Source organism: Elephantulus edwardii, unplaced genomic scaffold, assembly GCF_000299155.1.
Source record: "Elephantulus edwardii isolate Elephantulus edwardi_28Jun2011 unplaced genomic scaffold, EleEdw1.0 scaffold00014, whole genome shotgun sequence".
NCBI lineage: Eukaryota > Metazoa > Chordata > Mammalia > Macroscelidea > Macroscelididae > Elephantulus > Elephantulus edwardii.
This window is the reverse complement of record NW_006399764.1, coordinates 17,205,238-17,231,715: the sequence shown is the minus strand read 5'-3', so window position 1 is coordinate 17,231,715 and position 26,478 is coordinate 17,205,238. Positions and strand designations below refer to the sequence as shown.

At 40.2% G+C, this 26,478-nt stretch overlaps 1 protein-coding gene across 1 annotated transcript in view; it reads right to left on the bottom strand.

The window, feature by feature from the left end:
• Window positions 1–26,478, bottom strand: part of FREM1 (FRAS1 related extracellular matrix 1) — a 157,038-nt gene that overhangs the window by 74,116 nt on the left and 56,444 nt on the right. The window contains exons 13-19 of the mRNA XM_006881353.1: window positions 22,585–22,793; window positions 20,131–20,224; window positions 15,316–15,568; window positions 14,221–14,415; window positions 12,064–12,249; window positions 10,422–10,618; window positions 2,313–2,532 (exon numbers count right to left, since the gene is read on the bottom strand). Coding sequence (XP_006881415.1) covers window positions 2,313–2,532; window positions 10,422–10,618; window positions 12,064–12,249; window positions 14,221–14,415; window positions 15,316–15,568; window positions 20,131–20,224; window positions 22,585–22,793 — 1,354 coding nt within the window. The remainder of the gene's footprint in view (window positions 1–2,312; window positions 2,533–10,421; window positions 10,619–12,063; window positions 12,250–14,220; window positions 14,416–15,315; window positions 15,569–20,130; window positions 20,225–22,584; window positions 22,794–26,478) is intronic.

Below are 26,478 nucleotides of genomic sequence, written 5' to 3'. Positions count from 1 at the left end.
GCAATGCCTTTGAACTGTGGTTGGACAAGAGTACTGAATATCCCAAGGACTGTGAAAAACCAACAAGTCTGTCTTAGAGGAAGTGTAACCCAGGTGCTCCTTACAGGCAAGGACGGTAAAACCTCATTGCACATACTTTAGACATGGGGTCAGAAGGAGCCAGGCCTTGAAAAAGGACATCATGTTTGGTAAAGTGGAGGGTGGTCAGAAAAAGAGAGGAAGACCCTCAGTCAGATTGATTGACACAGTCATTGAAACAGCGGCCTGAGCCTGGGGAGGTTGTGAAGATGGTGCAGGATAGTGTAAGACTCTGATATGTTTACCAAGGGTCGCTATGAGTCAGAGTTGGCTCAACAGCACCTACCAAAAAGAAGAACAATTTTAAAAGATAGTTTTATAGTTGGTGAAGTGGTGGAGAAATTGCTGTTGTTGTTAGGTGCCATCAAGTTGCCTGCAACTCATAGAGACCCTATATACAACTGCCCTAAACCCTGCTCTATCCTATGGATAAATTGTTGTTGTTGTTGTTGTTGTTGCTGATGATTGCCATTAAGTTGAGCACAATTCATAGCAACCCTATGAACAAAAAACCTGAAGCCTTTCTATAACTATTGTTGTTTATCAAAGTTCAAAGAGTTTCCCGAGGCATGTTGTTTAGGAAGTGGATGTCACTCCTGCTTCCAAGTGGAAAAATTAGAACCTTAATATATTTTGTTGGTAGAAATGAAGCAACTTCTCTGGAAGACTGCTAGTCAGTTCCCCAAAATATTAAACAAAGAGATACTGTAGGACTCATAATCCAATCCTAGGTATATACCCAAGATTAATGAAAGCATATGTCTACATATAAATTTGTGCATGAATGGATGGTTTTTAGCAGTATTATCCATAAATGTCAGAAATTGGAGGCAACTCAACTGTCTATCAATTGATAAGTGGGTAAATTAAAATGTGGCATATCCATACAATAGGATATGATTCATTTAGTAATGAATCAAGGAATCCTGGTAGCATAGCATGTTATATGTTGGGCTATTAACCTAAAGGTCGGTGGTTGGGATCCACCAGTCACCCCAAAGAAGAAGGAAGACTATGAGGCAGTCTGCCCCTGTCAAGATTTACAGCCTCAGAAACCAAATGAAAGGTCATCATGAATCAGAAATTACTTGAGGGCAATGAGATTTTAGATAACGAATCATGTTACCACATGGATGAACCTGGGAAACACTTCATGAAATCAAAGAAACCTGTCACAAAAAACCATCTATTCCATTTCTATTCATTCATTTACACAAAACATCCAGAGTGAGCAAATCTATAAGAACAGAAAGTAAACATTTGGTGCCAGGCACTGGGGGAAATCTTACCTACCAACACGTATAATCAAACTCTAATGAAAAAAAAAAAATGGGCAAAATCTATAAATTAATCACATCACAAAAGCTGAAACAGAAAAATGTTCAATAAACATGAAAATATATTCTATCTCCATCATAATCTAAGAATTTTAAATCAAGACAATAGTGAGACTCATATTTAAGATGACTTTGTGCAACTATTGTAAAATGAACTTTGCACAAAGAAGCAGTCAGTCTAGTTGGTGAAAGAGAATTACAAGACTGTACCAGCGAAGTGGAACAAGGGTTAAGATGATACCAGCATGAGGAGGAATGGCCTGGAGGATCTGGCTGGGCTCCAACAAAGAGGTCAACACACTGGTGTCCAGGGCAGAGCTGGTCAAGCCCATGAAAGCAAGGACACCCCACTCCAAGGAAACAACACATGAAGGCAAGAACCAGACTGACGATAGACAATGATTCTAGAACTGTAGACTTTTTAAAAAAAAAATTTAAAACGTATTCTTATATATGAAAGTGTGGGGTGAGATCAGTTTAAAAAAAGAATAATTAAAAATTAATTCAGGCTGTTATATCCCAATGTGTCATTTCACGACAGAGTAAATTATCTCCTCCGAATAATGAGTTATTATATATGGTTCTATATTTATTTCAACAAGTGGAAATTTTGGCAGACAGATTTTTTCTTCTTAAAAAGTATTAAAGACATGATCTAAAGTATCAGCAATCATAAATGTCTTTAAAGAGATTGTACAAATTAAATAAGTCCTATTACTGACTTATCCATCACCTGCTGTTTCTAATGGGAACCTCATGACTTGAATCGAGAAGAAACCCTTAAATGGTAGAATAAAGTATTTCTTCACCCTCTAGTATTATGATGTATTATCACAGGTTCTGGATTAAATTGCTAAATGTACAACAAGGAATAAATACAAGCAAGACATGATATACCAGTCTCAAGGAGCTCCATGGAAAAGTTTTGAACAGGTTGCTGGTATTGGTGAGAATTTGCTGGCTTCTTATACTGAGGGAAGCCTTCCCTACACACATTGATGAGGAGACCATGGCGAGGTCCATGGGAGACAGTGAACAGCAAGGGGTCCTGGGGAATATCCAGGTCAACAGCATTGATGATAGAAGAATCCAACTCTTTCATGTGTCCCTCAAGCACCTAAAGAACAAGAAGCCAGAAAAGTCAGTTATGCATGAAGTAAATGTTCCATAAAAGAAATAATTGTATGCTTATTGTTGTTACATACCTGAGTCAGAATCAACTCAAGTCATAGTTTATTCTCAAGCAGGTTTTCAGAGGCAGTAAATTACATGGGAGGAGATTGTTCATCTTACTCTTAAGAAACAGTTGGCGGTTTCAAACTGCACACCGTCACATGGGCAACACAGCTCCTTACCACTAACCTACCAGAGCTTCTTGTTATGAGTTTTGTTTATAACCCCTCCTAGAAACTACTGGTTTAAAGTAAATTTCAAAGAAAAGAAAAACCAAAAATTATTACTCCTTTTTCGGTCCTACTTTTTTTTCTTTTTTAAAATTTATTATTAATTTCAGTAAAAATTTACAGACTTTGGATTTCCATTCATTCACTGTTGCACTTTTCTCCCCTCCTACCCTCCCCCCCAGAACACTACCCTCTTGGAAAAGTAAAACAAAAATTCTTCCATTGTTTTACAAACCTTCCCCCAGGTCCACTCCACCTAGCCTTTGCTCTAGACTCCTGTTATTACAAAAATACCTAATCACATATCCCTTTTAAACAGTTTTCTCCCGCATCTGTTTCAATGCAGTATACATTATTGAACCCATTTTTCTCAGTCTCCCCCCAACCCCGAGGTCAGTCCTGTTTTTACAGTGGCACCATGCAGTATTTGTCCTTTTGTGACTGAGATACTACACTCAGCATAATATCCTCCAGGGTCACCGATTTTGAATAATATTGCATGAGTTCCTTGTTTTTCAATGCAGCATAGTATTCCATTGTGTGAATATACTACAGCTTCTCTATCCATTTGTTTGTTGATGGGCACCTGGGTTGTTTCCAAATTCTTGCTATTGTGAACAAAGCCGCAGTAAACATGGTGTGCATATATCTGCTTGGCTGTCAGTTATGGTCTCTTTGGGATATATTCCCAGTAGTAGAATTGCTGGGTCAAATGGTATCTCTATTAGCAACTTTTTGAGAAAGCGCCATACCGCCTTCCACAGTGGTTGCACCATTTTACACTCCCACCAACAGTGAATAAGGGTTCCAGTTTCTCTACAACCTCGCCAGCATTTATTGTTTGCTGTTCTGTTAAATTTTGCTCTTCTGTCTGTGGTTCTCATAGTTGTTTTAATTTACATATCTCTTGGAGCTAGGGATTTTGAACAATTTTTTCATGTGTTTCTTAGCCATTTGAATGTCTTCTTTAGTGAAGTGCCTGTTCATATTCTGTGCCCATTTTTCTATTGGATTATTTACCTTTATCTTGTTGTGGTTTTTTCCTACTTTCAAAGTACTATTTCCATGATGGGCATAGGATATATTCTTTTTCAAATACCTTTTCTTTATACTTTAAAGACTGGAGGGGGAAGCCCACAATCAAATAAATGAATGTTTGTTTTCTGGGAGTCATAGAGAAAGTGAGTTGTAAATTGGACTCCAGAACCTCTACATTTAGATTCCACTAGTGCTACTAAAGGGAGCTTTAGTGGCCTGGTGGAAAGACGCTGTGCTGCAATCCTAAAGGCATGTGGTTTGAGGCCACCAGCTGCTTCATGGGAGAAGGATGGGCAATCTCCTCCTGTGTGGTTAACTTCCAGAGGGTCAGCTATGGGTCAGTTCTGACTCGATGTTATACAACAACAACAGAGTTACTAAAGCCCCTACCACCAAGTCAATTCTGATTCAATGAACATATGAACAAAGGAGAATTGGCCCATGCAGTGTACAAGGTGGTAAATCTCTACAGTAGCTCACTACCACGTAGGTCTACCAGAGTATCCGGTGGGTTCAAATTGTCAATCTTTCAGTTAGTAGCCAGGTGCCCCCAAGGCTCCAGGATCATTCTACTTGATACAGATAAATTAGAAGCACAAAAAGGTAGAGACCGGAAGTGTCTTCCTGGCTGAGGGATATTTAATTCCTAAAGGAAATGTATTATTTAAACCTGCTGCTATCAAGTGGATTCCAATTCATAACGGCCCTCGAAAGCAGGGTAGAACTGGCCCCAAGGGTTTCCAGAGCTTCAAGTGTCACCAAAGCAGATTGCCAAATCTCTCTCCACAGAGCAGCTGTTATGTTCAAAGCTCCAACAATCCAGTCAGTGACCTAGCATTTTAACCACCATTCCACAAAGCTTCCTTCATGTGGTTTGTTGTGTGGGTTCCTTTGAGTCAGTTCTGACTCACAGCGATCCTGTTCACAGAAGACCAGAGCAATGCCTAGTCCCGTGTCACCCTAACTGTCACTGTCATGTTTGAGCCTTTGTAGGAGTCATTGTGTCAATCCAACTCATTCAAGGTCTTCCTCTTTTATAATGGCTCCCAACTTTACCAAGCACGGTGCTCTTCTCTGCAGATTGGCCCTTCTTGATAACACACTCAGATCACATGAGATGAAAGCTGGCTGTCCTTGACACTCAGGAGCATTCTTACTCAACTTTTTCCAAGGTTCGTATGGCTTGTTGTTGTTATTGTTGCTTGTGGTCAAGCACAACTCATGACAACCCTATGAACAAAAGATCTGAACCCTGTTTTATCCTGTACCATCCTCACACTTCCTGACACACAAGAGCCCTCTGTAGTAGTCACCGTGTCAAACCACCTGGTTGAGGGTCTTCTTCTCCTTCACCTACCTTCCACCCTTCCCAACATCATGTCCCTCTCCAAAAAATAGTGCCTACTAGCAACATGCCCAAAGTTTGTGAGGCGAAGCTTGATCATTTTTGCCTCCAAAGAGCACTCCAGCTGCACCCTCTCCAAGACATATCTGTTCGTTCTCTTGGCCGTCCAGGGGATACTCAGTGCTCTTCTCTAACACCACAGCTCAGAGGTGTCAATTCTTCTGTTATCCTTATTCATTGTCCAGGTCTCAGGTGCATAGCTAGTAATCGAAAGAATACTACCTGAATCAGATGCACCTTAGTCCTCAATAATTTGGAGCAGTCCCTAACTGCAGATTTTCCCAGTGCAAAGTGTCTCCTTATTTCGTGACTTCTGGTCAAGGGTGTTAATTGTGGATCCAAGCAAGATGAAGCTGTTGACAGTTTCAATCTCCCCTCCATCCATCATGACGTTGCTTATTAGTCCAGATAAAGTTATGAAAACACAGACTCTTTTCAGTTTCTATTGATTTTGAAAGGAGCTCTCCTCCAACTACCTTTTCTTGATCCTGCATAAGGAAGAATCACTCACCATATATGCTTCTTGAGCTAATATGATGATTTCTTTTTAATCTGGCCAGTATCTTAAGGACCAATGGGACCTCAGAGGTTAATGCACTATGATATACTTATGAAAACATCCTCAATGGTAAGTCACATTCTCTCCTACCCTCAAGCACTTTAAGCAACTTAGAATTATGTTCTAATTCTCTCTTCTCATAGTTTAGGACTCCATGGCTTATTGTAGAGCAATGTTTCTCATTTGTAACATACCCAATTCATTTACAAAACTACTCTGAAATTTTATTCTCCCCAAAAGGCTGGGTTCTTTTTTTACATATTTAATTGTTCATTGATTCCAACATCAACAAACAAAAGTTCAGGTTAATACACACAAAATGTTTTCAACAGATCAGAAGAACTCCTCCAGCTAAACTTTCAAAATTTTTATAGCACCATTTATAGAAGTCCAATTATCTAGAAAATAAATAACATTTTCTCACAAGAAGGCAAAAGAAATGTGATCATTTAAAAAAACAACTGAAGCTTAAAATAAGTTCTGCCAATAACACATGGGGCTTCATATTATTTTATGCTTCAATAGTTTCTTAAAGGGATGCACAGGGAACAAAAATGAGTATTTTCAGAGAAAAGCAAGGGGTGATGTCCTAGTGGTCTAATTATTTTAAAAGCTTGACAGATAGAAGACAACAGAGGCAAGTATAAAAAAAGGACTATTTGTAGATTATTTTCCTTCCAGAATCACTGAAGAGCTCTCCAGAAGAATTCATGTGCCAGCAGAAGCCGCCAGAGTTGATTCTTAAATCTCATTCTCAGGTAACTCCAAGAAAGTATAGATACTGGTAAGATCCATTGTTGTTGTTGTTATGTGCCGTCGAGTTGTTTGTGACTCATAACAACCCTATGTACAAGAGCCCTAAATGCTGCTCTATCCTGTGCCAACCTCTCCATCTCTGACACTCTCACTCCCACCATCTCAATCACAGAATCCATCCATCTTATCCAGGGTCTTCCTTTCCCACACCATCCGCTCTCCTAAACACGATGTCCCTCTCCAAGGACCAGTCCCTCCTTGCAACATGCCCAAATTATGTCAGACGAAGCCTCAGAATCCTTGACTCCAGGGAACATTCTGGCTTCACCCTCTCCAGGACGAACCTGTTTGTTCTCCTAGCAGTCCATGATATATTCAACACTCTTCTCCAGCACCACAGCTCAAAGGCATCAATCCTTTTTCTATCATCCCTAGTCCCTGATGGATATCACCTAATTGTGAAGACTATAGCCCAAATCAGATGCACCTTAGTCTCCACCCTGACATTGTTGCTCTTCAGTACTCTTGAGAGGTCCCTGACAGCTGACTTTCCCAAAGCAATTAGTCTCTTTATTTTTGATAATGTCTTTATTTATATTTCTTTGTTTTAAATTTTATTTTATTAGTTTTAATAAACATTTACAAGATTTTGGATTTCCGTTCATTCACAATTTGTCTCTTGATTTCCTGGCTGCTAGTACCAAGAGTGTTGACTGAGGAGCCAAGCAAACTGAAACTGTTAACAATATCAAGCTCTTCACCATCCATAGTGATGCTGCCAATTGGCCCAGTGGTGAGAATCTTTGTCTTCTTGATGTTGAGCTTCAATCCGTATTGAAGGCTGCAGTGCTTGACTTTCTGCAGCAAGTGATGCAGGTAGAAGCAAAAGGCCCGTGACAACGATGACGACCCTAGTGAGATGAGCAGGCACAGTGGGTATAGCAATGAGCCCAAGCACAGCACATGCTGTGAGGACGGCACAGGGTGAGGTAGTGTTGCGTTCTGTTGAACACAGCGGTCACTGTCAGTGGAGTAAACATAAGGGTCTCTGTCAGTTGGAGTCAACTCAGCAACACCTAACAACAATGATGGTGAGTTCTTTTTTAGCATTTAAAATCTATGGCTTTTAGTAAAAAAGAAGATAAAATAATGATTTAAAAATAGCTAAGATCTGCTTTACTTAATTTCATAATAAATATAACACATTGTTATGTGCCATTGAGTCACCTGCAACTCTTAGTGTACAACATCCCTAAACCCTTCTCTATCCCATGCCAATCTTATTGTCTCTGACACATCTATCCCCATTACCCCAGTCACTAAATCCATCCATCTCATCGAGGGTCTTCTTCTCCTGCACTGTCCTTCCACCGTCCCAAGCATGATGTCCCTCTCCAAGGACTGATCCTGCTTTGCAACATGTCCAGAGTATGTCATACGAAGCCCCAGAATCCTTGCCTCCAAGGAGCAGCATGACTTCACCGGACAAACTTATTTGTTCTCCTAGCAATACATTCAATACTCTTCTCCAGCACCACAGCTCAAAGGCATCAACTCTCCTCCTATCATCCCTAGTCATTGTCCAACGCTCTGATGGATAACAAGTAATTGCAAAGACCATGGCCTGTATCAGGCACACCTTAGTCTCCAGACTGACATCATTGCTCTTCAGTACTTTAGTGTGGTCTCTGACAGCCAACATTCCCAGTGCAATTTGTCTTTTAATTTCCTGGCTGCTGGTACCGAGAGTGTTGGTTGCAGAGCCAAAAAAACTGAAGCTGTCAACAATCTCAATCTCTTCACCATCTATCATGATGCTGCCAATCAGCGCAGTGGTGAGAATCTTTGTTTTCTTAGTGTTGAATTTCAATCCATTTTGATGGCTGCAGTCCTTGACCTTCTGCCGCCAGTGCTTCAGGTCTTCCTCAGTTTCAGCAAGCAGATAGCAAACATAGTAGTATCTTTCATAGTAGCAACAATGGTCCCTCCTCGTTAAGGGACCATCCTGGGTGTTATCATTTTCATCATCAGAAGACTTGATATAAAAATTTTCAATTGAGGAAACCAAAGCTTAGGGAGAACTAACTTACTGAGGTCTCTATAATTAGTAAGTGGCAGCACTCAAGTCTCTGATTCCAAAGTCGGTGTTCATTCCATTTAATCAAAACATCTCCACCTCTCTCTATATATGCGGGTTAAACAATATGCACATAGAACAGACGTTTAAGAGAATAATGTATGCTAATATGGAAATATTTTCAAGATAGAAGATGATATTAAAAAGTGAAGTCAAAGAATAGGATGTATAGTATGACCCTCTGTGTTTAACAACACCCTGAAACTCATATACACACATGTACACATCACTTGTATGTGCACAGTTTATTTTGTGGAAGGAATTACTAAAAGCTCAGTTAGGGAGTAACTAAAGGTCAAATTGATAGAAAGAAAAAATTTCCTATTTTACACATTTCTCAACATTCAGATTTTTTTGCTACACCTGTTTTTTTTTGCTGTGTTGTTTAGGAAGGGGATGCCACTCCTACCTTATTTTAGAAATCTGAACTAAAACTCGTTGCTGTCAAGTCAGAACTGATTCATAGCTGACTTTCCAGTGAGTCATTATTGTTGTTGTTTGTTGTTAGGTGCTGTCAAGAGTCAGATGTGATTTGTAGCGACCCTATGAACAATGAATCTGAACCCTATCCTGTCATGCTGTGTTTGCCTCAGCATCTCCGAACACGTGAGCCCATTACTGCAATCAGTGTGCTGGTACTTCTCACTGAGGGTCTTCCTCTTTTTTTATTGGCCCACCACCTTTTCAGGCATAATCTGAGGACCCTCTCCAAGGAATAGGCTCTCCTGGCAATATGCCCTAAGTATGTGAATGAAGCTTTGGCATCTTTTTCTCCAAGGAACGTAATTTTTTTTTGAACCAACAAGTGTTAGTTGGAAAGTCAGTAATATGGACCATTATATACACTGGAGAGTGTTCTGGTGGTAAGCAGCTGCATTGCCAATGCAAAGACACGTGGTTCCAATCCACCAGCTGTTCCATTGGAGAAAAATGGTGACATTTAATGCCTCTGAAAACCTGCTGTAGGTAGAGATCTGATTCAATGTTACACAACCATATACCACCTCCATACACACACATACACATACACATGATTTAGTTAGATGTTATTTCTAAAAACCTTAATTGCATAAATAATGTTTAAAATTGTATTTTTTTCATCTCCTATATCTTCATAGATAGTTATGCAAGAAAGATATCTGCCTTTTGTAAATGAAGAGTCCTTGCTATTTTATAACATCGGTTAATAAGTTATATCCCTAGCCAGACTTCCTGGGTGCAAATACAAACTTATCACTATAAGTTCTGTGATCTTACAACACTCAGTTTGGTATGCTAGTATCCCAATTTTTAGTTAAGAAATAGGAAGGCTAATACAATCACCTTAAAAGTCTATTGTTATATATCTATATCTATCTATATCTATATCTATATCTATATCTATATCTATATCTATATCTATATCTATATCTATATCTATATCTATCTATATCTATAGAGAGAGAGAGATACCGAAAGCAAGTGAGCTTGGAATAGGACCTATAACTTAAGAGATGCTCCATATATGTCAGCAATTACTATATTTTCCATCATCATTATAAAAATGGTATTTTCAAGTGGTTCAATAACTTGATATAAAATACTGTCTTCTCCACTCTGCACCACCCTAATGTGTTAAGTGCACCTTCACCAAACTAAACGGACTAGGTGGAAATGAAAAGTAGGCGTTGGCGAGTGAGAAACTGAACAAGTCTGGTTGCTTTCTTACAGTGATATTGTGCACTACGAAGTCAGGCACTTCATCGTTTGTAGGGTTGATTATGACATAAAATGGTATCTCCAAGGACCGTCGCGTCCCATCTGTGACGTACACCACGAACTGGTCGGCAGTTGGTTCGGTCCTCAGATGCTTGGACTGCACATAGTTAATGGCCAATGTCTTCACGTCTTTCCACCGAAATGAAGCTAGATAGAGCACACCAAGACAGAGCAGGTAAATTTAAAAAACCACTCTTCCCACGCTACTAACTTCCCTGATCCATTACTCAATAACTTATTGCCAAGCAAAGCAAACGAGAGATCATATTGTCATTATTACGTGCTCTGGGTCAGGTCCTGACAGAAGCACCCTATCAACCTGTTCCCTGTCCTACGCCATCATCAGGAGCTCTCCACCATGCTTGTGTCTATTGTGGCAGTCACAGAAAGATCACAGCACCTGCCGTCTGTATCAGCTATCAGGGTTGCTTTAACCATTTCCAATCCTCAATATCAAGGCAGATAGGCATGGACCAAGGGCAGATGAAAATGTGCCTGCGGAACCCAAGGCTATCACTGCTAACAGGATGTATAGGGACTTCATGGCCACTCTTTGATATTGGTAATGAATGTCAGAGGACATTACCTTTGCTTAAAGCCATGGCTTCTGCATGAGCAGTTCTTGTCATGCTCTGACATGAAAGGGTCTAGCTCTTCCTCATAGAAGCAAAACAAGAGCCACTCATCATCCGCCAGCTCTATGTACATATCAAGCAACTGACTGGACGGATAGACCCAGCAGACGTGCGGTTTGGTGTGTTGACACTGTCTTAAGTTGTTGTTATGTGCTCGAGTCAACCCTATGTACAAAAGCTGTAAACTCTGCTCTGTCCTGTGCCAATCTCACTGTCTCCGATACACCCATCCCGATTACCCCAGTCACTGAATCAATCCATCTCATAAAGGGTCTACCCCTCCTGTGCTGTCCCTCCACCTCCCAAGCATGATGTCTCTCTCCAAGGACCAGTCCCTCCTTACAATATGAGAGGGGAAAATACTCCAAATTGTGAATTAAGCCCCAGGAGAAATTGGGAACTTTTAATGCAATTTACCCTAAGTCAGGCAAATAACATATTTAAGATGGCTATGTCTCAAAAGGTGCTTTGAAGAATCATTTACCACTAAAATGTTTTCTTTTTCATTTTCCCCCCAGATTTTGTTAACTTTTTCATTTCTGTTTTCTCTGAAATGCATAAACCTTTTTGGTATCTGAATCATGCTTTTTTTTCTTGCTTCTATGACCATGACCATGGTATGTATTTTCAATATATTCAACCAATATCTGCTGATATTACTTATTCTCCCAAGAATGGTATCTTGCAAGCTCCCACCTGATTTATACTATCACAGTGCCCTGTGTTGCTCTGAGGGTCTTTTAACCCATTTCTTCAGGGTTTCTTTTCACATTTGTCATAAGTAAAATTTCCATTTCACATGCCAGAAAAAAATTAAAACTTTAAAAAAAAATGGGATTCTAAAATAAATCATTCACTAAAACAAGAATATCTTGAGTTCATGGTTCTTTCACACTTTTTTTAAGTCCTCAGTTATCAAACATGAGGTGGCCAATCTGCTCTCTAACCGAAACTTACCTATACCTATGCCCATATTGCTTTTCTCAAAGCCTACAGTGGGGCGTGTGTTTTCAATGTAACCAAATTTGGGTGGAGAAACCAAAACAAACTCCAGATCTCCTTCTTCCGTGTCAGGGTCAGTAGTGGACAGGTGGTCAACAGTTATTGCTGCAGAGAAACCCTCATCTACAACAAACACGGTGCCTGCGGAGAAACAACATCACAATTACGGCATAGTGTGGCTCCCCCCACCCCATCAGGACAGTAAAGACAATAGGGGGTGGCTGACATTCCAAGTCACAGCCTCTCCTCCGCACATACACTTCCATGGGAGATGCTCGCATCCTTTGCCATAATTCTCCAAGCGAGGATATTCAGGGAGAATGGGTACAATTGCATTTGACTTATGGAATTGTCTCCTTTCTTCCAGCGCAAGCAGCCATGTAACAATGAAAAGATAGGAGAAACGCTAAATGCTCTGGTAAAGCCCTTCCGTCATTCCTTCTCCAGGAACTCTGATTTCCCTTGTGTCCCCATAGATGTGACAAATGGAAGCAAGAATTGCCAAACTGTTTTAATGATAAGCCACTAAATGTAGTTTATGTACGATTCAAGATCAGTTGCTACCTCTGTCTGTCAGAGAGATAATTGCCTGAGAGCCATTATGAAGTGTTCATAACGAATTTTTTTTCATGCTTTGGTGCTTAATTACTCTGCTGGGATAATGCTTCCTTTCCAGAACATTGCTTGGGAGATAGTTTGCAAATTACAATAACATTCATACATATGCTTGTGTGTGTGTGTTTGTGCATGTGTGAGTGCGTGAGGGACAGAACATATACATAAAGCCTATGAAGAGATGACTTTATGAAAAGCAAATAAGGTTAACTATTCAGTCACACAGTCATGTGCCATTTAACCACCACAATCAGTTCTGTGAAGCAGGACATGATTCGATTTAGATGTTGTGCAAACATGTCTAAATCATGAGCAACTGCTGATTTTCCACTTTCAATTTCTGTTTAAAATCTTTTGTTTTACTTTCAAATCAATAGTTCGAATTTGCCTTTTGATGTTGCAAAACTGCTCCTGGTTTTGCTCTGTCTAGAGGCCAAGATGCACTTCATGGGACTATTTTGAAAGAAAATGAAACATAGTTACCACTGCTACAACTCTCAAGAGATGCATGATACACATCCTTGGATATCGCTCCTTAGGAGACAAAGCATATCCTGTAATACAGTAAACTTTTAATTTGTAAGTAGGCAAAGTTTCATTAAAATAATTATAAGAAATACAGCACAGTAGAAACAGAAGATACTAATACTGGTGTTTATAAGGGAGCTCTGGTGGCCTAGTGGCAAGAAGCTGCACTGCAATTCTGAAGGCATGCAATCCGAGGTCACCAGCTGTTCTGTGGGAGAAGGATGGGCAATCTCCTCCCGAGCGATCAATTGCCTCTGAAAACCCGCCAGAGGGTCAGCTATGGGTTGGTTCCAACACTATGATACACAACAACATTCTGACCATGGCTGTCAAGGAGCATGTATTATAGGTTATATACACAATGTCCCAATATTTCTGGTATCACAACTGCTTTCTATACAAGGGAGATGAGACAATATACTGCAGGATAACCTGTTGCATTTGCTACATCTGGTTATATTTGCTACTTCCCAATCTCCAATCTGTATTACTGAACTCCATTATAAACTTAGGGTATTACAGAAGATGGACTTGGAATTGCCAAAAGAGCATCATATGGCATGTGGTTGTATATACGTGGTCTCTCTTTGGTCTAATTCTATTCTAATAGATATTATTATGGGTAAAATAAATTACTCTCTCTAGAAAGTAAATAGTAGATTCTGTGGGAAAGAAAGCACAGTTGAGGACTCCAAAGTTATCCACCTGTCAACACATTATATGCTCACATGCTTTCCTTTATCTCCAAACAGAAATATCTACATTTTTCAAGGAACCGAATTCATTGAGTTAGATTGCCTTGCAATCATTCATCCATTGGGGATTCCCACAAATTTGCACTGAGGTAATTATTAGAAGGCAATCCTGTGAGAATGTTTCCTATTTAGCCTGCATATGAAGTATTTTCACCAAAGCACAGGTCTGACACTAAGTGATCTCTTTGGACTTTAACAGGAAAATCATGTTCACCGATTGCAATTGAAGGTGGCTGGTTGTCCACGGGATGTACTGTGATGTTGAGCTCATACACTGGGAAGGTCCCATGAGAAGGATCATACAGAGGAGGGTCACCATAGCAACAGCCATTCACAAAGGGCCCAGCTTGTCCATCCGAAACCACCAACAGAATGGTGTCAAGACAGGACACCAGGCCGATCTCACCACCTGAAAGACACAACCATAACTGAAACCAGACTTTTAACAAGGAATACAAACTAGACAGGGAGTGGCAGGGAAAGAAACGGAAGTAATCTGATCCTGTAGAGACTTACAGTCTCAAAAATCCTATGGAGAAGGGGAGCTCTGGTGGCCTAGTGGCAAGAAGCTGCACTGCAGTCCCAGAGGTGTGCAGTTCAAATCCACCAGATGTTCTGCTGGAGAAGGAAGAACAATCTCCTTCTGTACCAGTCAGATTCTATTTGATAGTACACACACACAAAATAATAAAACTAAAAAAAAATCTTTAAGTTCTTACGGAGCGGTTCTGCTTTGTCCTACAAGGTCACCAAGAGTCAGAATCAACTTAATGGCAATGGATTTTGGTTTTGGTAAGCTATGATGAGACGCTCTGGTGCCACAATGATTAAGCACTTGACTGCTAACTGAAAGGTTGATGGTTTGAAGCCATCCAGTGGCTCCGTGAGTGAAAGACCTGGCAATCTATTCCTATAAAGGGGACCGCCTCTAAATCCCCATGTGGCCATTCTACTGTGTTAGATGGAGTCCAGATTGACAAGAAGGAGTTATAATGTTCAATAAGGTCCTCAAATTGACTAGTGTGGAGGAGAGGAGACTCACAGGCCACATGACGACTTTAAGAAAAGAACAGAAAGTGATGTCTTCACTTCCTCCTCCTCCACCGTAGTGCCACCATCAGACATACGTCTAAATGGAGTGATCAAACTGGAAAATTGGGGTATAGGCGGCTATGGTTGCTGCTTTTTAAGTGGAAATGAGCTTTAGGACCATTAGATCATAGGAGCCCACAGTGGGAAGCAGGGCACAAAATCCCTGTGCTGTTTGTCTGCCTTCACTCAAATTAGTCACGATGCCTCTGCCACTTACCTGTGTGTGTGTACGTCACAGTCCCAGAGAGGACATCTTCCTGGTAGAACTGACCCGTTATCACCCCAGCATTCCTCACCACTCCGTGCAGAGGTTTCTGGGCGATGATAAACATCAGTTTCGAGTCGTCACTGTCCACATCAGTAGCAAAAATGTGCTCAGAGGTAATGACCACCTCTCCGCCCTCTGAGCAATGCATCGTGGGATTGAGGCCAGCCTTCAGGACTGGTGGCTCGTCATTTACAGGGACGACCTAGGCAGGGAGTGAAAAATACATGTTTTCAAGAAAAAGAAAGAAATGACTAATTGCCCAACTGGCAACCCATAGCTCATAGACAGCAAGACAGGCATTTTCGATCTTCCAGACACATAAAACAATAGAAATGGAATTTGGCCAAGCAGTCTGCATCTTATAACTTTCCCCAGATGAACCATCTTGCAAGAAATGACCCACGTGAGGAACATTTTAGGTAGGAGTGGGAGGGTATGGTGATGTTTCAAGGGACTGAATACTCTCATTTGTTTCAAGACAGACAAAATATAAACATAATGCAAAGCATTCTTCACCAAACCCCTGTCCTCTATCATTAAATTCACACACATTCTGGAGGAAATCTGGTCCTTGTGGTCTAATGCATTTACATTTACCACATCAAAGTTATTTTTATTTCAAATTACTTGGTGATTACAAAGCTTCCCTCTACCCGCAGCTTCCTGCCACCCAGGAAGTTGCTCTGCACTCACAATAAGTGGCAGCTGCATCTGAAACATTTTGAGTTAAATTTGAAACCACATAAGCATGTAATCAATGCCAGGTTTGGACTTGACAAACTGCTTTCCCCTCGCTGTTGTGAAAATAAAGCTCTAAGTAGAAAACAAGGCAAAGCAACATGAGATCTCACTGCCTCAGAAGTTGCGATGATGTAGACCTTTTAAAAAGCATGTCATTTAAAAACACAAATGAGGAACTGCTCTCCTCTGATTTCTCACACACGACCGGGCACGGGCTGCAAGTTTGTCAAGCCAGCCCTGTGTTTCTTTCCTCTAGACATCAGCCAAGATGTCTTGGTTGTTAGGTGGCTAACTGAAAACTCAGCAGTTCGAATCTACCAGCCACTCTTTAAATGAAAGATGAAGGAGTCTCTTCCCATTACAATTTATAGCCTTGGTGATCCCTTGGGGGGGTGGGGGAGTTGCTAGAAGCTGAAATTATCTTGCTAGGATGTGAGGTACTTCAGCCACAGTGACTTTATTACAGCATGGATTTCAAGGATCTGATCTGTGGAAACAATGGCACCCCAAGCTGGTCTTAGCGCTTGTCAGCCATAGTTCATGCTCCAGGAGTTCTTGTTACCCACGCCATTTTCACCCCAGCACACCAAACTGCCCCATCTGGCCCCTCTCTCTTCCCTGTACCTGCTCCCTTCTACTTGACTCCTCTCAGGTGCCAGTTTCATGTGGATTCTTCAGGGAATCTTTGTTAGGCTACTTCAGAAATCTACTGTTATTTATGCTTCTTTGGCATCTTGTTGATTTGAAGAACATATCCAAATTTCAATTCATTTCTTTACCAAGAATATGTTGAATGTCTGTACACTGGCCTATAGGCTCTCGAAGAGCTAGAACATTGATTGTGTTGGTTTTATTAATCCTCTAGCTTAGAATGTGGCATATAGAAGATATTTGTTTAATATTTACTGTGAATAAAAAAAATATTTACTGTGAATAAAAAAATGCAACTACATATAAATGTGATGGTTATACTGCTACTTTAAACAGATTCTGAGTAGTGCTGCACTAATCATTCAAGAATCTGGACTCTTTGAAGAAGAATGTAGCATCAAGATCAAAGGAAGACTCATCAACAGCACGTGTTAGGCATAACCTTGCTTGCTAAAAGTGAGGAAGACTTGAAGCACTTGGTGCAAAAGATCAAAGTCTTCATTATGGACTGCATCTCAATGCCAAGAAGACAAAAGGCCTCACCATTAGACTGATCAAAGACATAATAATAGATGGAGAAAATACTGAAATTGTCAATGATTTCATCCTACTTAGTTCCACCATTAATACTCTTGGTACCAGCAATCAGGAGATCAGATTGGAGAAAAGTCCACTGTCAGTGACCTTCCCAAATTACTAAGGAGCAATGGTGTCGGTTTGAAGACTTAGATGCACTTGATTCAGCCCCATGGTCTTTCCAATCACTTGCTATCATCAGAGAGCTGGATGATGAGTAAGAATGACAGAAGAATTGATGTCTTTGAGGTGCAGTGTCAGGAAATAGTACTGAGTATCTCATGGACAACCAAAAGAACAAATAGCTATGTCTTGCAGAAGATGCAGCCAGAATGCTCCTTGGAGGCAAAAATGGAGAAGTGTCATCTTACATACTTTGAGCATGTAGTCAGGAGAGACCCTTCCTCAGAAAAGGACACCATGCTTGGAGAGGCAGAGGCTCAGTGGAATAAAAGAAGACCGTGAATGAGATGGATTAACACAGAGACTGCAGAAATAGGATCAAGTGTCTTAGAGATAATAAGAACAGCACAGAATAGGACAGGATTCGATTCTATTGTTCAAAGGGTTGTTATGCTTCATACTTGACTCCACAGCATCTAACAATAGCGGCAACTGGATAGTGCATAGGGTTAGCTGTTAACCAAAAGATTAGTAGTGTGAGTCCGCAGAGTGGCAGCTGGGAGAAAGACCTTATGATCTACATCCAACATCAGCCACTGAAAACCACGTGGATCACATTCTCTGAAATCTACGTAGTCATCATGGAATTGACTTACAGCAACTGAAAAAGGAAAAAGACAAACAAGACCCAATTCTACAACAAATGTATGTGGAATTATGTTGTAAGTCTCTTTTAATGGGTAGAACAATGAAGTGATGGAAGTCCCAGGCTTAATTATTTAACCAAAGGTGATAATAGCACATTATACTCTATTTCTTATTTTCCACTAGAAGCCTAGGGAAGATCTTAGTGCAGACTCCATAAGTACAATCTCCAAAAACGTTATTATTCCTTTTTTAAAAATGTTTTAGTATTGTTCTTAGCTCTAAGGAATCTCACCAGTAAACTTCCGTTGGGCTGTCTTGCATCAATTCACAAAAATGCCTCCACTTTCAAATGGACAATAAGGTTCAAAAACAATATTCAGAAAATTCTTCTTGCTCGCAGACAAAATCACAAATACTTGTCCACATTGTCTGTCCTCTGAAGGACTTTAAAAGCCATGTCTTTTTGTTTAAAACATAAAAATAAATAGATTCTCCCACCAAATTCATTGATTATTACCAATAAGAAGAAGACACACTTGGGGCAGGGGTGAAGGAAATGGGGGAAATCCAGTGTGAAAAACAATGTTTTTGAACTTTGTAAATAAGCTAGTATAAAATAAAGAGGGGGGGGATAAAAAAAATAAGATATACTTGAATGAAAGATAACAGTCTTTTAAATTTGCTTCTTTGGGAGAAAATAATAAAGAAATGCTTATCTATGTGTAAAAGGCTGCCACTCGAGGAAAAACCCTCACCTTTTAGGCAGTGAGTTTATTTTAATGGGAGAGGAAGAACTCAGAAAAGTAGGCTGAGAAGAATCACACAACTTGGAAAAAGTAATCCATGTCATTGAATTGTATGCAAAGAAACTGTTGGATTGGTATATTTTTACTATGTATATCCTCAACAACAAAATAAAAAAAATATTTTAAAGGGAACTTAAAAAGAACACTTTCCTTGAAACAGCATACTGTTCTTTACCTAGACTTCAAAGGCTAGGTGTTAAAATGAGAAGAAAAGGCTTTCTTCAACAGACCTGGCATGAATCAGGTTCTTAGAATATTAGTGAGCACAGGCATTAATTATAACTACTGGGTGGTTCAGTATTGGTGCAGAAGGAGCACTGATTTACATATCAGGGAGTGGAGGTGCCAGCAACAGGTCTACACTGCAAGTGAAGTGACTTTGTGTTAGCCACTGAACGAACCTTCTTGAGTTTCTGTTGGCTCAGTTACGAAATGAAGATAATGCCATCCCTAGTTACCCCTTAAAACAATCACATATGTAAGCATCCCTGTTAAGTGTGAACTGTAAAATATCTATAAACATACTGTTATTACCACTGACAGTAAGTTCATACCACAAAGACCTAACAAAATTTAAAAAGAAACAGAATTGAGCACAATGAGAACACCAGGAGGCTTCTCCATGAATATAAGTTTTCAAGGGACTTTTCCTCTGTCACTGAGGACACCTGCACATCCTACAAGTCATGCTCGTGGCCCCAGGTGGCCACTCCACACAGCAGCTCTGGGCTTCCCAGGAGGCCTTTGGATATGTATTCAGCTGTTAGGTTGAAAGTCTTCTTTATCCATCAAATAAGGAAGAGAATGATTTCAAACAGACCTCATGCCAAAGCTATAGGCAACCCACGTCTGCACGCATGCTTTTTATACTCAGAGAGAAAAGCCAGCAAAGACTATTGACTGCTAAAGAGATATTTTGAGTGTTACCACCCATAAAATTACAAGCATTTTATACACAGAATGAAGTGCCTTTTAGGTTGGGTATTAGGGTTTGACGTAAGGACTATCTCTGAATGACGTGACAAGGGAGAGCAGTTTGCCCATTTCACCCGGGTGCCTTCACTCTCCGTTACCTGGTCAGACACCTGCAAGGAAGTCAGCAGGCATCCTCTTGCTCTGGAGTCCTCGTGTTTCACGTTCCACCCGTGCGTGACCCTGAAAGGCTCCCCAACCAGGCACTTCATTTCTCCAGGACCCAGGGAAGAAAGTCTCTACCCACCTGCACAGGTAGAATACAGTCGGCTGGATTCGTGCCATCAGTGACCTCCAAGAAAATGTCATCCTGAAGCGTCTCAGATCCATCGTGCTGATACCTAAGATGATATTTGGTATTAACATCCGAAGGCCACCTTGAGGGTCCTTCCGGGACTCAACACAAGAGCCCAACCCTGGATGTGGCCTACACAGGTTGTGTATTTGTGAGTTCAAAACAAAACAAAAGCCAACACAGCCACAAAGTCATGTATTTAACTATCTGAATATATGATTCTACTCGTGAAGTCATTTAAGTACCGAACTAGCTCAGAAAACATTCTATAACCCTGAAAAAAATCATATTTTATACATTTCTAATTTGTCCCCTAAGCTGACACTCTGACCACTGGAATCACCTGGTGTAACTCTGACTTCATGAAACACACACAGGCTGGGCCCAAGGGGTCCCCAAGTCTGAGCAGTAACAAGGGAAAGTGAGACACTGAGTGGAGTTTGCGTGTTCCTGCCTCCGTTCCCCATTCCGAGGCCAATCTTTCCACCTGGGCTCAATGTGTCCTCCGCTCTTTCCCCAGATTTTGTTCTGTGAATGTTTGTCTCTCTCCTACCTTGTTCCTTCCTTTAGTTACTAGCTCTCTTCTATTCACCTTATTGGAGGACTTTACTTTTTCCCCGACTTAAAAATACCTTCCTTTTCTCTATTCTTGGCCGCACCTTCCTTTAATTCTCATCCACACCTCAATTTGGAATTTTCTAATTCTAGACTTTCTAGTCATCTTTCCCCAGCCCACTGCAGTCTTAATGGTAAGTTCTAAATATTAGCTAATGGTAATTGTTCCACATTTTTTGCACGTGAACAGTCTAGGTATTTGTGCATTTCGTCCCTTCCCATCTTCACCCTTCTGCTCCCACCCCTTACCCTCTTGGATCTCCATACATGGGGTTTTTTTAGAAGAAAAATTTTTTTTAAAAAACTAACAAAACAACAACAGTCTAGGCAAGATATTACAAAGTCAAGACAATGTCTGAGAATTTTTAAAACCTCATTTTAAAAGAATAGTTATCGAACATACAGAATAAATACATATGACAAAGGTTATCCCAGATCAGAAGGGTATTTACTTTGAACTCATGGTTCAAACCCACCAACAGCGCCATAGAAGAAAGATAGGCAGTCTACTCCCATTAAGCCTCAGAAACCAGACTGAGCTGCTATGAGTCACAATTGACTTAATGGAAGGCAATTTGAGTTTTGTTCTCATTCATAAACTAGATAAGGGTTCAAGCCTGAGATTGAATTCCAGTGGTCAGGAAAGTCTATATCTTGTATTTCTTTCTTATATACCACTTCCTATGCTTTAGTTTTATATCCTCCTTACTATTTTAATTCATAATCTATTAATATATAACACAATTTTTTTTACCATACCAATACCCTATAAGGGCTAGGAAGTCTAAGAGTATTTGGGTACCAAAGCATGGATGTGGAATGAAGCAGGTAATATTTTAAAAAACTTTCTCCTCCATTTCCTAGCTTGATATTCTTGGAGAAACTCTGTTTCTTTGAATCTTAGTTTCTTTAACTATTAATATGAAGCTATAACTATCTACCCTATCGGACATGATGGCTAAAAGTAGTTCAAGCACAGCGTTTCAAGTACATGTAGTGGCAAAGGCTGGTAGGTTTTTCCTACCTTTTACTTTTTAGAATTAATGGGAATTGTTCCACATTTTAGCAAACTTTTCTTTTAGAGAAAGAGCTCTCTTTTTCTTAAAAAAAATTTATTATTTGTGTGTGTGTGTGTACCATCAAATCAGATCTAACTGGTACTGGAGGAGATTGTCCCTTCTTCTCCAGCAGAGTATCTGGAGGAATGGCTACAGGATCGTGAGGCAGGGATCTCTCGTCATTCCTGATTAACAGAGATCCAAGACCCACTCCACTCCCTACTGAATGCTCCCTAATCCTCCACCTTCAAATCCCTACAACGCTGAATGGCATCAACATTTACATCAAAGTACACTGAAGACACTGGTCAGCAGAGTTCTAACTAGAGTTTTCAAGGTAAATGAGGTTGGCTTTCCTCAGAGCCAAATTCAGTTATGTAGATTAGCCACTGTATATTCCAATCCATACTTAGGGCCATAACATCCTGTGATATTTCACTCAGCATGGTACTTCTTGCACAGTTTCAGCAACTTTAATATTTATGGTCATTTTGTTGTTGTTGTTGTTGTTGTTCCAATCTCCACAAAGTCCTACCCTCGAGTATGGAAAAGCTGAGGGGAGTAAAATGCCTGGAAGTCAGTGAAAAATGTGCAGTTTCTTATTTTAAACTGACACATGAAAGTAGTAAATGGAATCTTGGTACAAGAGTTGGACAAACTCTCTTCCAATCTGCCACCTTGAATCCAAATCAGAAGCTGAGGAACATAAAGCAAAACTGATGATAGTTCTAACCTAACTTTTAAGGCGTGGAGGTCTTCCCAGGAAAACGTGCTCCCCGTGTCTAGAGGAGTTCCATCAAGTTCCACCCTTCCATGGAGAGGCAGTCTCTGGAGGGAGAGGTAGATATTGTCCAGCGTGGTATCCACGTCAGAAACAAGAATGTGCTCTGTGCTGATGACACCCTGACCTCCCTCAGCCACCTTCAGCGGGTTGGTAAATACCTAGAAAGGGAAAAGGAAACAGTCAAAGTCTTGCTCCAAGAAGTGACCCTGCAGACGAGTTCCAGGGACTATCAAGTCTGCTTCTAACTCACAGTGATGCTACGTGCCGCAGAGTTGCACAGAGTTTTTAAGGGCTGATTGTTTGGAAGTGGATTACGATGCCTTTCGTCGATTGCATTTCTTTACAGACTTCAACTTCCAACCATTAAGCTATTAGCTCAGTACATTAATGGTTTGCACCCCTTAACTACTTATAAGACCAAGTTCTAGAAATCAATATAAAGTCTCTAGTGCTATCTTTATGTTGTTAAGAAAGTGGTAAGAGGACAAATTCATAACTAGACATTTTGACTGAGAAAAGATTTCTTACTAATTGTTTTTAATTTCTAAGCATGGATATATATATAAATATACAATATGCATCTATAAATCAAAAGGTATCTACATTTAATTTATCTCAGACCCTGTACAGTTGTCGTGCCCGCTTTGGCAGCACATATACTGAAAAATTGGAACAATACAGAGAAGATTAGCATGATGAACAGTTATAGTTGTTATGTGTTGAGTTGTCTGCAACTCAAAGCAACCCTATGTACAACAGCTCTGCACCCTGCCCTATCTTGAGCCAATTTCACTGCCTCTGACACATCTATCCCCATTATCCCAGTTACTGAGTCAATCCATTTCATCCAAGACCCTTTCTTGTGCTTTAGAGCACAATTTTAGCAATAAAATTAGTTACTATTTATAAAGCCGTGTTTAAAAAATAATAATTTCCATAATCATGTACATTGATCACTGCTTGGCACACAGATGCTTCAATCTACAAGACAAACAGAACTATATCAATTCCCCTGAAGAAAAAGGCTTACCCTTTTTCCCCCCAAACTCCACTACCTTGAATTCTTAATGTTTAAAAAATTGTGGGTATTTGAAGTGTCAATTGTAGTAGTCCAGATTGAAGATGCTCTAGTTAACTGACTTATTGTAACATTAGATTAAAATAGTAAAGTCATAAAGTCCATTTTTTGTAACAGAAAGACTCAATGCTCAACTCATAATTCATTTATTACTGAAAAGCTAGCTAGAATAGTATGAGTTATTTCTTCATTCTTCTGAGAGCTAGCATGTTGTGTTCCATCATCAAGCATATTTAGAAAATAGTTACATATAAGATTCTCACCTTGAAAACTCAAGAAAAATGTGGCATCAGAATTGGAGGAAGATTCATCATCAACAACCCTACACGCAAAAAATGAAGAAGACTTGAGGCACTTAACTGAAGAAGATTAAAGACTGCAGCCTTCAATGTAGACTCAACATCGAGAGAACAAAATCCTTACAATTGGATCAAGAGACAACATTATGACACGTGGAGAAAATATTGCAACTGTCAATTATTTTCTTTCCCTTGGATCCGCAGTCAATCCCATGTAGCAGCAGTCAAGAAATCAAAACACATGTTTAATTTGGAAAATCTGTTGTCAAAACCTCTCCAAAGGGTTAAAGAGCAAGAATGTTAGTCTAAAGACTAAGATGAGTCTGATCCAAGCCATGATATTTTCCAATTCCTTTGTAGGCATGTACAAGTTTGACAATGAGCAAGGATGACCAAAGAAGAACTGATGCTCTTGAATTGTGTTGGACTATATACCACAGACTTCCAAAAAGTCTCTCTTGAAGAAAATGTTACCAGGATTCTCCTTAGAGGCAAAGATTAGGAAACATCATCTCACATACTTTGGGTATGTTGTCCCAAAGAACAAATGAGTTCTTAGAAAAAGATATCATGCTGGGGAAAGCAGAGGGTCAGCAAGAGAAAGGAAGGCTCTCAACAAGGAATGGGAGCATGGCAGCGACGGTGAGGATGGAACAGAATAGGGTGAAGTTTCAATCTGTTGTTCACGGAACAGTCATGACTTAGTTGACTCAATGGCAACTAACAACAACAAGCATATTCAAGGTTCTGAAATTTGCAGTAAGAAAATATGTAAGCTTCTTAACTTATCATTTCAATACAACAGGACCAACAAACAACGTCCTGATAGACAGAACCATGACTGAAGTTGTCAACAATTTTGTCTTGCATGGATTCACAATCAACACTCTTGGTACCAGCAGTCAAGAAATCTAACTGTGTGTTGTATTTGGAAAATCTGCTACTAAGGACCTCTCTGTGGTGATAAGGAATAATGAGGTCAGTTTAAGGACTAAAGTGGATCTGATTCAAGCTGTGGTCTTTTCAGTTACATGCCATGTATCAGAAAATTGGGCAATGAATAAGGATGACAGAAGAATTGATGCCTTTGAGGCGTGGTGTTGGAGAAGAGTATTGGATATCCCATGAACCAGAAAAAGAACAAGCAACTATATCTTCTTGGAGGCAAGGATGGAGAAACCTTGTTTCACATACTTTGGGCATGTTGTTAGAAGGGGACTGTCCTTGGAAGAAGACATCATACTTGGAAAGGTGTAGGGTCAGCAAAAAGAGGAAGACCCTCAACAAGATGGACCAGCAAAGTGACTGTAACAATGGGCGCAAGTATATCAGAGACGGTGAAGACAGTACAGGATTGGGCAAGGTTCAGATTCAATGTATGTAGGGTCATTATGAGTCATACTCAACTCAACAGCACTTACCGATCCAGCAGATCAAAGGCTAGTCGGTCCCTCTGTGGATGGTCCAAAGTAAGTTTAGGCAGAGTGACTATATAGAATTCTCCGAGAAAGAAGCTCTTTCCTCAGAGCAGTTACTGCTCCAGAAATAAGGAAGTTTCCAGAAGAAAGAGCTGGGAATGACAGAGTGATGGACAAAGAGAAGCGGGTAGGCAAAATGGCAGCAGATATCTGTCCTGCCCTTCTTTGCACTGGGTATACTGTTGACTGGAGCTTAGTGCCACAGTCAAGACAACTGTCCACGTTCGAAGGGCAGCACCCTGGATCATGGAAATTATGAGGCCTACCCTGAAATAGCTGCTTCTACTTTTTAAATACACACTCACAGTACTGAAGGAAAACACAAAGACAATGGTCTTCTCACCATATAATCATCCCCATCTCCATCTTTTCCAAACACCTCACTCTCATTTTGCTAAACTTATATTTTTCACTGTTTATATTTGTAAGGAAGGTAAAGAATTCCTGATCAGAAGACTATGGATGGTGCAAGGAGTGTAGTGTGTTATGTACTAATCCACTAACCAAAAGCTCAGTGGTTCAAATCCACTAGCGCCTCTACAGGAAGAAGATGGGCAGTCTCCTTGCATGGAGATATAAGGGCTCAGAAACCCAGGGGATGGTTACCAGGGGTCAGAGTTAACTGGTGAGTAGTGAGTGGGTTTGGGCTTCTTTGGTATATGTGGCACCAATGATTTACATAGTAACTCGCTCATAAAAAGGCTGGAGGCTTGAGCTTTCTGAGAGGTTTTCCAGGGGAAAGGCCTGAAAGTCTACTTTCTGAAAATGAGCCAATGAAAACCCTTACAGTTCTATTCTGACATCCACAGAGTCCACCATGGGTCAGAACAAACTCAGAGGCACCTGCATTTATTACTTTGACTCCAAGCCTGCAAGCCTCAATTTCCTCCTGATTTCCACTCATTAAGATCTGGAGATGCTGATGTTCCAAGGAATATACTTTAATATATAAGGTGATTTATATATATTTATATGTATATTTATATGT